This window comes from Manihot esculenta, chromosome 8 (assembly GCF_001659605.2).
Source record: "Manihot esculenta cultivar AM560-2 chromosome 8, M.esculenta_v8, whole genome shotgun sequence".
In the NCBI taxonomy this organism is placed as follows: domain Eukaryota; kingdom Viridiplantae; phylum Streptophyta; class Magnoliopsida; order Malpighiales; family Euphorbiaceae; genus Manihot; species Manihot esculenta.
Window position 1 is genome coordinate 14167026 of NC_035168.2, and position 12707 is coordinate 14179732.

The 12707-nt window shown below is 39.9% G+C and overlaps 1 protein-coding gene and 1 long non-coding RNA gene across 2 annotated transcripts; both read right to left on the reverse strand.

The window, feature by feature from the left end:
* Nucleotides 1-7618: 7618 nt before the first annotated feature.
* On the reverse strand, nt 7619-10414 carry LOC110621461 (G-type lectin S-receptor-like serine/threonine-protein kinase LECRK3). Its single transcript, XM_021765744.2, has one exon. The coding sequence runs from the start codon at nt 10212-10214 to the stop codon at nt 7800-7802; it is 2415 nt and encodes an 804-aa protein (XP_021621436.2). The 5' UTR covers nt 10215-10414; the 3' UTR covers nt 7619-7799.
* Nucleotides 10415-11157: 743 nt separating this feature from the next.
* LOC122724398 lies at nt 11158-11821 on the reverse strand. Its single transcript, XR_006351760.1, has 2 exons — nt 11569-11821; nt 11158-11476 (listed from the first exon to the last, which is right to left on the reverse strand). It is a non-coding gene; the product is annotated as an uncharacterized LOC122724398 (long non-coding RNA).
* Nucleotides 11822-12707: the final 886 nt, after the last annotated feature.

The following is a 12707-nucleotide window of genomic DNA, read 5'->3' on the forward strand; positions in this document are numbered from 1 at the left end:
TTTTTCGGTCATTTACGAGTAATTTAATCAAATATATCCTTCTTCTATCTACTTTTATTTGTTGTTTAAAGTTTTTTATGATAATTAAGAAAATAATTATCATAAAAAAATATTATAAAAGTGATGGATAATTTTAAACAAATAACTTATCTCTTAATTTGACTAATTTATTTTATCTCACTTTAATTCTTTTAAGTTTTTTTAGTATTTTCCCTTAATCTTATAAAAGTGATGGATAATTTTAAACAAATAACTTTTAAAGTATCATATAAAAATAGGTGGAGAATAGAGTTGATGATCTGAGATCCAATAGAATAGGGTTTTACAAGGGTTTTGGTATTGAAGAATAAAAGCTCTTTTTTTTCTGAGGAGGGGACTCCCCTTTTATCCATTTCATCTTGCTTGCTGGGGACGTGTAAAGGCCTCTCCAGGATTGGGCCACGCGTCTCTGCCATACAGATTCGGGCGTACGAGGGTATCACGCGCCTGCCCCATGCGTAACGGCCTCTGATTCTCCTTGTGCGTACGTTCGAGCGGATCTGCCAGGCTGTCTGGTGAGTATCATTCTGGATCCTGGGTTGGGCCAAGAGTTGGGCCAGAGAGGAAAGGGCCTGCGATCGCGGACTGGGTCGGTCTAAGTGAGGAAGCTTGGTCGAGCCCGGCCTTAAAGGTTGGATGAGCCGAGCCTGCTTTGAGTACCAAGTAGGTGGGCCTTTACTTTGTGGGCTTTAGGTTGTGGCCGAGGCCCTGGACCGGGGTGAAGAAATCCAGCGGTCATCAATTGCCCCTTCACCTTCTCGGTAGTTATTGCTCCAACTGCCGAGGGGGTGAATACCGAGAACCATTATGACTGCGCCTGTTCGTGTTCAGATGCCTTCATAACACCCTTTCATCTTTTTGTCATTACTCAGTTTTTGAATCCTATCTGCTCTTTCCCCTTTCTGGCTTTTCTCTATTCTCCGTGTTTTCTGCTATCTTTGCTTTCCTGTCACCATCGTCTGGTCATGCCTTTTCTTTCCTCTTCCATGAATGTCTTTTAAGATTCGGACATCGTTAGCTTAGAGTCTAGCATAACTCTGCCTTGTGCTAAGGCCTTAGGCTCTGAGTATATATATCAGTGCTAGCTCTTCCTCATTCCCAAACCCTCTGTTGGAGCGAGAGATTCTTGTTTTATCTGCGAAGGGTCCATTTGACGCCTTTTTCAAACGGATAGAGGTGAGCTTAAGGTTACATTGCTTTGTTGCCCCGGAGGTTTACTTTGATCTTGCATTTGTCATCTTGCTAGAAAATAATTCTAACTTATCTCTGTTTTGGAACTTTTCTACAGTACCTGAGATAAAGATGAGTCAGTTCAAAATTCTTGAGAATTTGAGGTTACCTCTAAGGAGTTTGAACGTTGCTTTAGAGATCCTTCTGGTAGGGCGGTCGATGGGTGGGACCATTCGGCAAGTTGCTGAAACTACTTTACCCAGGTCATCTGGCCGGCCTCCTCCTCTGCTTGTTGTCCGGTCTCCAAAGAGGTTCTGGGCTGTTGAAGGGTTTATTCTAACTTTGCCTTCCTTCGAGAGGGAAATTTCCCCGATGTCCATGTTGTCTTCTTTTGATATAAATGGAGGTGGCGAAAATGATCAATTTATTGTCCCCTTTGGTGTGGAGTACTTGTATTATGAGGGGTTGAGCTCTGCTGCACTCAGTCAAGCTTCCGCCGATGCCTTCGAATATATGTTCTGTGATCTTCTTGAAGCCGTAACTCGAAGACTTATGTTTTTCATGCGTGACATACGAACAACATATAATATTTGAGCTTGTTCGTATGTATCGCGCATCACACTTGGGCAACCGAATGTTTGTCCATAGGGGAACAGTGAGAAATGCTTATGGGAATCAACTTATTCAGTTCTCCTATAATAACGCAGCAGGATTCGGCTGACCTGTCGAGCTCGTTTCCCATATTCAAGAGTTCCTCTGTATCGAAAACTAGGATAATGATAGGTTGATAGGTGATAGTGATGTAAACGCAGACGATGTATCTGGTCATGTAAATCCTCTAAGGATAGCTTTTTGTTCTGTAATGTGGGTATTTGTAACGCGCTGTAATGAAACTTTTCTTTTAATGAAATTCTTGTTTTTCATTCATACTTGAGCTGTTCTTCCTTTGTCATGGGTGAAGTACTGAGACTGCTTTCTTCGTAGTTTTATCCAACTAAATTTTGTTTTGCTTTTCCCGAGCTGGACTGACCATATTCGTGAGCTCTTGCTTTTAATCGATGAGCTGAGCTCCGGACTCACTGAGCCAACTGAGCTTTCGGTTAACTTTTTCCGAACTAGACTATCCGACCTGTGAGCTCTGTCTTTACTCGATGAATTGGGCTTTGAGTCTCCTTAGCCAACTGAGCTCTCAAGTTATGTTTCCCGGGTTGGACTAATCGACCTGTGAGCTTTGTCTTTTATTCATGAGTTGGACTCTGAGCCCTCAGCTTTGTACAATTCCGGAGTGCCTTCATCGCTTCTTTCCGATCTCGTAGCCTTTGTTTAATAACGATAAGTCAAATCTTATAACTTTTTAAGTGGTGAGCAGGTCTGACCTTTATCATGCTCCTATCTGCTTGTATTTTTGAGCCTTTTCATGACTTGCCCCTTTATTTCCTCGGTATTTACCATAGGGGTGGTGAAGTGGTAAATTTTTGTAAGTTAAGTTGCACTAACTGGGAAATCCAGGTAGAGCCCTGTCTTTAAGGTTCGGACGAGTTGGGCTTGTATTATGTAAACGGCGAATGGGCTTTTGAATGATGGGTTGTCATCGTGGACCTGGCTCTTGATGGATGTGGATAAGCCCAGCGATCATCTTTTTGCCCCTTTACCTTCTCGCCGGTTATTATCTAACCGTTGAGAGGGGAAACTTCGAGAGTAATTAATGATCGCACCATTCCAAGACAAAACTGTTCAGATCAACGTTCCGTCTCATTATTGCCTTTCATTTCGACTTCTTTCTGTCTCCTGAAGAAACTAGCTCTCTTCTGCTTTCTGTTGTCCTACAACTCCTGCTTTTTTCACCCTATTGCATTTTCAGGTACGCTTTTTTGTTCTTCCATGGAAGGTCCAAAGCTCCCCGATGTCGTTAATCTTAGGTCGCATATTACTTCTTCCAACATAACTAAGCACATTTCCCAGAGGCTCTTAGATACTCCTCTGTATCTTATTCGAGCGCCTTTTCAAAACGAAAGGATAGTCCTTCCTAACCCTCCTCCTCCTGGTTTGATGGATCCCCAAAGGGGTCGCTGTATAGTGTTCTTTCTCAAACAGAGGGATTTTGGTCTACCGTTTCCTTTTACCCCTTTCTTTATTGAGGTGTTCGAGTACTTCGGGGTAACCCCTCGGATGTTATCCCCAAATTCTATTTTGTTTCTGTCCTGTTTTGAGTCTATCTGCCTGAGTTGGGGTTTTACCCCCACAGCGTGTCTGTTTGTCACTTTTTTTCGTCTGGTTAGGGCGGTTTAGAATTTTTATTACTTTTCCCCCCGTAGTGGGTTGTCTCTTTTCACGGGCTACAAGGATTCTATAAAGGGATGGGTAGAGAATTTCCTTGTGGCGGAGCTGAAATTAGAGTCCGCCCGATCGTGGGAGGTGGATCTAAGTTGGGAGGAGGTCCATCCGGGTTGCAACGAGCTGCCCCAATTGAGCCTTATTGAGCAGGTGGGGTTGCTTCGACTGACTTCCGTTGAAAGGAAGTATGACATCGAGAAGTGTATGTTCGTGTCCAACCTTAGGGATATCCGGGACACGGGTATATTGCTTTGTCTAGCGATTCTGTTTCTTCTTTGCTCATGATATCAGAAAGTATGCTGACTCTTTATAGTTTCGTGTTTTTGCAGCTTCTGAGGTTAAAATGGATGAAATCAAGTTCCCTAAGAACTTTGTCCTGTCTCGGGATAATATGCACGCAGTTTTCGACGCTTTTTCGGCTGGGCGTTCGGTGTCTGAGGCTGCGGCGGAGGTGGTTCAAGCTGTTTCCTCCAAAAAGGTTAGCCGACCTCCTGCCAAAGCTTCTTCTCGAGCTTCTAAACCAAGCTCTCGCGGCACCAAATCATGTCGGCCATCTAGTCGTGGTGGATCGAGCTCAACTCTTAAGCCCGCTGAAGGGTCTAAATCTACTCCAGCTTCCTCGGAGGGCGCGAGGGAAACCTCCCTAGCCATTGTGGAGCAGACCCAAGTCGTTGAGCAAGTGGAGTCGGGTCTTGTCCATTCTCCTGAAGGGGTGTCAGGGGGAAAATCTAAGTCCCCCGTTACTGAAGACAAGGAGGCCTCTGGGACAGGGATGGAGATCATCCTCATAGAGGACCAAATCCCAGATGTTCCTACCCAAGATGCCCCTGCCTCTGTGGGGACTGGGCCTGAGGGGTCTGAAGGCATTCCACTAAAGACCGGGGATAAGCGCCCAGCCCCTTCTGGAACATCTTCCCCATCTCCTGCTCGGAAGAAATCCAGGGCCGCCATAGGATCTTCTCTAGCTCTTCCTCCCATTGGGAAGGAGAAAGGTGTTCCTGCTGTGCCTTTGTTGTCTTCTTCTGACAACGCTCTAAATGCGTCGGACATTACCTCTGAATCTCCGGCCAGTGCTGTTGCCGAACTTCTTATAGAGCGAATGTTTGGCGGAATTTCTGAGGCCTCAGATCCGCGTCTTCTTGCCCTGACTGGTCTCTTAGCCAGTTCTACCAAGGAACAAGCGTCCTTTCGGTCTCGCTCTCGTGAGGAGCTCGGATCGACGATTAGGGAGATGCTTCTGATGGTAAATTACTTTTCCACTTCTCTTTTAATTTGCTTTATTTCTTTTTCTTGACGATTGTTATTCCGTACTAGGTGACGGGCCTCTTTATGGAGGTGGATGTTCGTGATCGCTCCTTTCAGGAGTCTGTAGACCGTCAGATTGAAGAGGCGCGTCTGGATGAAAATTTGTCTGCAACTAGTGACGCCAGGGGTAACCTTGCAACAGCTTGGGAGCATACCCAGTCCCTCCAGGTAGAGTTGCACTCTGCGCTGGAGGTCATTAAAAAGTCTGAATCAAAATTTCTTCACATCTAATTAATTATATAATGGATGACAGCAAAATGTGTCCAAATAAACATCTCCTTCATCCAAATTCTTTACCATGACAACTCATTATTCATTTATTTATGCCAATTTGGCAATTTCAAAAAAAAAAAATAAAGTTTTTGACTTTTGATGCAACGACCCTTGGACTCTCTCTCTTTTAAAGGAAAACGGTAATATTGTTTTTAAGTAATTTAGGCTTGAATAAATAGGATTATGTATAGCTGATCAAATTTCTGACTTTGAACAAGTAAATTAAAATAACATATTTTTAGAAAAATAATTTGATAAGATAAATGGAAAAATAAAAAGTATTTTACACTTTGATGGAAAATTCTCTACTTACAGTGAGCCAAACAAGCGACATTTGACTGAGAGGACACGTATTCGCCTGGGTTACTTCTGGCAAGTCTCTCCATATCTGTCCTGTATCCAGCTTGTTCGCTTTTGCTAAAATGTCATCAAAGCTTGTTATTTATTTCAGCTATTATATATATTGTATACAGAGTAAATAATCCAGAAGTAAGTTGTAATTAGATTGAATATATATTGTATACAGAGTATTTTGATATCAATTTTTACACATGGAGACTAAATTTATATAATAATGGAAGTTTAATTTATCTCCTGTGGGCTATATATGTGTATATGGTTCTGTGCTTTTAATCCATTACTCCAGCTGGGCCAACCCCAGTTGTTAGCCTTTGTTGTCATCCACGATTGAGACCCATGGCCATGTACATCTTTCTCTTTGCAAGACATTTTAGTCGTCAATTGAAAATGCCACCTCCCATTTTAAAGTGGGTCAATACCTGTTAGAGTTGATGTTATTCTAGTACCTGTAAATTTCTCCGTATAAAACAAAAGAAAAATAGCATACTAAAACGTATTATAAGTATAGGCTATGTTCACAAAATTAATCAATCTTTCCCTATAAAAGCGAGGAGTTGCTGAAAATTTAGAGAATTATGAGCTCATTGAATTTATCCCTTAAATAAAAATAAAAGAATTTATTTGGATTTATTTATACATTTTAATATTTTTTTTAATAATTTAAAATTTTTTGATTGATTTACCTAATAAAACATCTATTAATATTCCTTATAATTATTAAAAAATACTAAAACACATTCGTAAATACTCTCGATGCTTCGCGAAACTAGAGAAAGAATGAGAGTTACCAAAAAATGAAAGGAACAAAGAAAAGAGAAAAAGCGAGAAAAAAAACGACATGCGAATACGCAAGAAATAGAACGGGTTGTCCCGACTATCGTTAGAGAAATTTCTACAAGGTTTTGATTTGATAGTTTTTATGTGGTTATGAAGGGTGTCCCTTACCTTCCAGCAGTTTATTTTGTTTAAGTCTTTTTGAATTCACGATGTCCTGTTCCTCTCTTGTTGGTACTGCGGTGGTTTGAGTTTTCTTTTTAAGTTTCAATTTGCTTTTCTTGTCGTGTAGGTTATATGGTTTTATTGTGAGAAAACTATTATTTTTTAACGAACTTGGTGTAGGTTATATGGTTTTATTGTGAGAAAACTATTATTTTTTAACGAACTTGGATTCGACGAGGATTCCAATTGGCTTTTGAGAATGATATTCTTTGCATTTATGTGGCATTTGGGGATTGTACTACTATGTCCAGCGAGTAATTCTTGTATGTCGTTAACCAGTTGCTCGTTTGGTTGGTTAAATGATCGTCTTCAATGATCTTATTTCGGTTTGATCGAGTTTAGTCTTTTATTACATGTAACTTTTCTCTTTTTTCTGGTGGTCAATCTTTGGCTATGTATTTATTGTTTGTGTTTTGCTCATTCTTTTATTTTTAATGCTCTCTATAGTTATGTGCAGAAAGAAATGTTGATACGACAATGAAGAGGTCGATTCTAGTGCAAGTGATGTTTCAGTCAATTTGAGTTTAGCTGTGTCCTCTTTGACTTAATCAATTTAATTGCTTATATTTAGTTCGATTTTATCGATTTTTTAATTTGACTTATTTTAATTTAATTTCATCAAAACCGTTCTATTTTATATTAAATCTGGTTAGAATATGTATTGATAAAAAAAAATTATGAGGAAACATCCTCTGTAGTTGTAAACCGTTTTGAAAGTGAGAGAAGTCTTGGATGTGGGGCCAACAACTATAATAGAGGAAGTTGTTGATTTTCCATTTGGACTCAATTTATTATCATGAATTAAAACACATTGTAATAAATTAAATTCCATCAGCAATTATTTTTTCAGAGTTAATAAATTTGAATTTAAAATTTTAAAGAGTTGAAAAAAATATACTGATAATCAAATCAAATTGAATAACAGTTTAGTTAAATAGGATTTTAAAAAATTAAAATAATTTAATCAGATTATTTTAATTTATCAGACTTTACATAAATTGGATTATTTCCATATTTTCCGTGTGTGAATTAAAATCCAAGTTCTAAAAAAATAAATATGAACTAATTAAATGAATAATCAAACTAAGAGACTTAAACCAAATAATTTTCAACTAGACATCTACCATGGGATCTGCCATTCTAGAATCCAGAGTTTTATACTTCCACAAACACATAGCATACAACAAGAAACTAATTAACTTCTAATAAAAGGACGAAAATATTTAATTATCTTACAAGAACATATCATCTCAGAACGAAAAGGACAGCGTTCACCTTATCAAGAGACGATGGCAGAGGTTAAAGCATCAAGGGACATTTCAAAAAGTTATGCTAAATGGGCAAGGACATGGTGGAATGGGAACTTCAACAACTCCTTCAAGCATCTGCACAACTTGCTTCATGAAGGGTCGCAGCGATGGATCTTCTTGAACGCACCAGAGCCCAACCATCACAAACCTCTCTAGCTTCCTTCTCTCATCCAAATCCAAGGCGTCTGCGTCATGTCCAACCAGGGCATCTAAACTCCCTTCACAATAACAATCATAAGCCCAGTCTGTTAAAATTGCTTTCTCTGTATTGGTTCCGTCGATATCCGCTTCCACACTTTTTCTGCAACTAATGATCTCTAGCAGCAGGACTCCAAAGCTGTAGACGTCCACTTTCACTGTGATGGGCAAGTTCCTAAACCAATCTGGGGCGACGTATCCTTTTGTTCCTCTAATGGCCGTTAGGGTATCGCTCTGATCCAACAACAAAAGCTTTGCCAATCCGAAGTCACAAATCCTTGCGTTGTAACAGTCATCCAGAAGTACATTCTGGGGCTTTATATCACAGTGGATAATCTGAGTGCTACATTCCTCATGCAAGTAAAGTAGTCCTCTTGCAATTCCAAAAGCAATCTGGATTCTTTTGTTCCAACTGGGTCTCTCGCCTACAAAGAGAAAGCTTGATAAAGTTCCATTGCTCAGGAACTCGTATACCAGTAGTTGATGTTCTCCATCGTCACAGAATCCCAGCAGTCGAACCAGATTCTTATGATGTGTCTGACCGATCACCTTTAACTCTGTTCTGAATTCCTTCATACCATCTCTTGCCACAGTTTCTAACTTCTTCACTGCCACAGGGATGCTAGACCCCACACTTAGCACCCCTTTGTATACGATGCCAAAAGCTCCTCTTCCCAGTTCTTCCTTGAATCCATCTGTAGCTTCTACGAGCTCTTTGTAATCAAAACACCGCAAATTTGTCTCTGCTAAATTATCCTGATGAGGAACTCGTTTGTGTTTCTTTTGGTGTATGAGGAAGCAACCCAAACAAATTGCACCAACCAATAACAAGTTTGCGAAAATGGAGCAACTCAAAAGTACGGCTCCAGCTACCATCAAACCATCTCTGTTTTTGTCCTGTTTCACCAAGATTTCTGGTTTAATTCTTGGGACATCACCTCTTCTAACTTTGATAAGTGCCTTTCCGTTAAGATTAGGATCTACCCTTCCATTAGAGAGTGGCAGCTTCTTCTTCCAACACATATCGCCGGATCTGAAAATAGCAACAGCGCACATACAATCGTGTAAACAAGATTGCCTACAGCCTTCTTCAGTAAAAGGCTGCAAGAGGGCATAATCAGATGTAGGCCAATCTGTATTCATGAGAACTTCAAAGCCATATAAATCTTCCACCGGACCCGTCTCGTTTTCTTCACATGTCTGCGTGTAGTTTGGTTTGCAATTGCCGTGCTGATCATTTGGATCAAGTAAAGAATACCCACTCGGACATTCACAGTTCGCTCTCTGATCTTGGATCAGTGTGCAGACACTATTGAACCCGCAGACGCCACTACCAGCGTTTACCGTGCTTGCTTGGCAAATATTACCAGGTTGAGTCCAAATTGGAGTCCACCTTTCGTTGCCAGTTGATGTTATTGGGCGATAATATTGAGTGAAAACTCCATCAAAATTGAGAGTTGCTCTGTGATAGAAGTTTCCTAGTGGTGGATCCGAACTGAGTGGGAATTTTTGGCCATTTGCTCTCAGTATATACAAGTATGCTGATGAATTAAAGATCAGTTGGAAACCAGCACTCGAGGAATTTGAATCACCGTCAGTGCCGCTCTCATAATAAGGTTCGTTAGTATGGTTAGAGGGCAAGTTTACAGTAGCAAGGACAAGATTACCATCTTCTTGAAGTTTCAGCTGAAACCTTCCTCTGGAAAAATTGGTATCTGAATATCGAGAAGAAAGCACCCTTTCCCTCTCCAGGATTTGAGAAGGTAATATTGTATCTGTAGGATGCTCAAAGCTTTCCCAAGCGACAGAATCACCAGCATGAATCACAAAATTGCCAGCATCTGTCATGGCACCAGAAGTAACAGAGCCACTGGTGGGGGATCTCCATAGCTCTCCTCCTCGTGGGTCCGTAAGGACAAGCCCGCCATCGGTAAGCTGGACTTTTGAATTCTTGGGTGCAGGATAATCTCCATTAGAATACCAAACTATGGTTTTTTCTGGTATATTTGCATACCAAATAGCAAGCAAGAAGAGATCGACGCTGTTGTTCTTGTTCAGTGGATAAAAACCAAAGGCAAAAACTCCAGAAGGTGAAAGCCATGAGGAGTTCTGATCAGAGGCAGTGCGAGAAGCACCCACAGTTAGATTACCACGGTTTTGAGCAAGAGCAAAATTTGGTAGCAGAAAGAGCAAGAAATAAGAAAGAGGAAGAAGAGCAAAAGCCATTAGCGAGAGCAATCTGGTCCTGATTAGCCCATCAAAGTAAGGAAGCTTTTTAAGCAGGAGCCATACGGAGTTTTAAGTCAAGTTCTAAGTCAACCGCAGGTTTCCATCTTCGTGGGGGGCCATGGTCCGAGATGTGTGGTTGAAGATATTCTATTTCATTCTTTCGATCATTCTATTAAAAAATATTATAAACAGATGGAGTCATTGTGATTTTTTTTTTTTTTAAAGAATTTTCCGTCCACTAAAAGAATTTTCCACCAAATAGTCAAATTCAAATAATCGTCCAAGTTCTGCTGCCTCTGGATATTTCGAGTGAAAACACCATCAAAACTGAGACGCGCAGTCTGATACAAGCCTGCACCCGGAGCAGTCACTGTCGACAGAATGAATGCTTCTCCGTCCTTTCCAATCCTTGCACGGCGCCTGAATTGCTAAAGGCCATGCCACAACCAGAATTAGAAGAATTTTTAGTGCCAGAAAGGTTCTGCTAATGTAGAATGCATCATAAACTAATACGTCTCCAATTTAACGGGATCAAGCTCAGGATTTCTAATTATAACTTCAAGCAAACGCAAGTGCATGCAGGCTTCTTCCACCTTGGATCACTTTTATGTTTCAAAGTAGTCTCTTTGAAACGGCTCCTGAGTCCTGACCCTTGACTTGGAGAATTGTAAAAATTAGATTTCATTTTCTCCAAGAGGAATGGAATTATGGAAGTCTATGCAAAGAGACTACTTGCAAACATGTGATTCAAGAGGGATGGAGTCCTGACCTTGCTTACAATAATAAGCAATGTTCAGACCACATAGGCTTCCTCTTTTCACCATTCTTTCTTCTAACAAAGTATTTATTTTTTTGCCAAAACGCATTATTCACTTTCCTCCTAAGTAGTTGCAGGTCATAACATATTCTGCGCATGCAAATGCCAATCATATTCATGATAGAGAAGAAAAATCCATATAGATTAAACCATAAATTAGGAAACAAGGGAAACTCATTTATTGTCTTTTATTCAACTTCTACTGCAGAGGAGTAATCTAGCAGTGCACTGCTCACCCTGGTTAGGATACCATATTTTATTCTGTCTGAGAAAATTGGATTCCATAACCATAAGAAATGACAGTGCATCCAAAGACAGTAAAAAAGGGGAGAACATATTATTCAGGTTCTTGTGACATTAAAGCACATAACCACCTCACGCATCTTCACACTGCTCAGCTATGGGAATTTCTAATCCAGGAAATATTTGTTTCTCCTCATCCCTGAAAAATAAATTTCAATTTACAAACACTTCCAATATTGATCACTGATATCCAAGGAAACTGGTAAACACAAACATATGCATACAAATTACCTACTGCTCCCTTTGTGCGACGTCCTGTTGCCTTCTTTGGTCGTCCCCTTCTCCGTTTTTGTGTTCCCTCACACCTTCATAATTATGTTACTGTTATCTATAGCCAACTTAAGAACAAAAAGAACATTCATGATGTTTGTGTAAACAAAGAACATTTCCAAAACCAAACAAATAAATAGAAAAGAAACAATCAGAAAGTTAATTGAATTTGAATGAAAAAATATTCCAAATATTTAGACTGAAGAGAATTTCCCACAGACGGCGCCAATTGATGATCTGAGATCCAATAGAATAGGGTTTTACAAGGGTTTTGGTATTGAAAAATAAAAGCTCTTTTTTTCTGAGGAGGGGACTTCCCTTTTATCCATTTCATCTTGCTTGCTGGGGACGTGTAAAGGCCTCTCCAGGATTGGGCCACGCGTCTCTGCCATATAGATTCGGGCGTACGAGGGTATCAGGCGCCTGCCCCATGCGTAACGGCCTCTGATTCTCCTTGTGCGTACTTTCGAGCGGATCTGCCAGGCTGTCTGGTGAGTATCATTCTGGATCCTTGGTTGGGCCGAGAGTTGGGTCAGAGAGGAAAGGGCCTGCGATCGCGGACTGGGTCGGTCTAAGTGAGGAAGCTTGGTCGAGCCCGGCCTTGAAGGTTGGATGAGCCAGGCCTGCTTTGAGTACCAAGTAGGTGGGCCTTTACTTTGTGGGCTTTAGGTTGTGGCCGAGACCCTGAACCGGGGTGAAGAAATCCAGCGGTCACCAAGAGTAATTGCTTAAAATTTAAAATAACTATAAGCTTCCAAAATAATTCATAACTATTTAGAATTTATCTGTATTTGTAATTATTAAGGCTTGAATTGTTTTATTTTCATATTTTTTAACAAGCGCACTCAAAAAATTTAGATAATATAAAATATTTTTTGATTCAAGAAAAAATAAGCTATTTAAAAGTGAATGACTCCCTCTTTTAAAAAGAGGAAGTCATTTTTAAAACCTCTCTATATATAAATTTATTAATAAATTTTATTTTTTAAATTAAAATTAAGCAAAAAAAATAAATTATCTTATTGAAAAATATTTTTTATAGAAAATATTTTTTACTAGGTTAAATACATAAATTCATTCTTGAACTTTATCAGAAAAAC

Excerpts from the sequence above, each read along its gene's own strand:
- LOC110621461 (XM_021765744.2), bottom strand. The coding sequence starts at position 10,214 with ATGGCTTTTGCTCTTCTTCCTCTTTCTTATTTCTTGCTCTTTCTGCTA.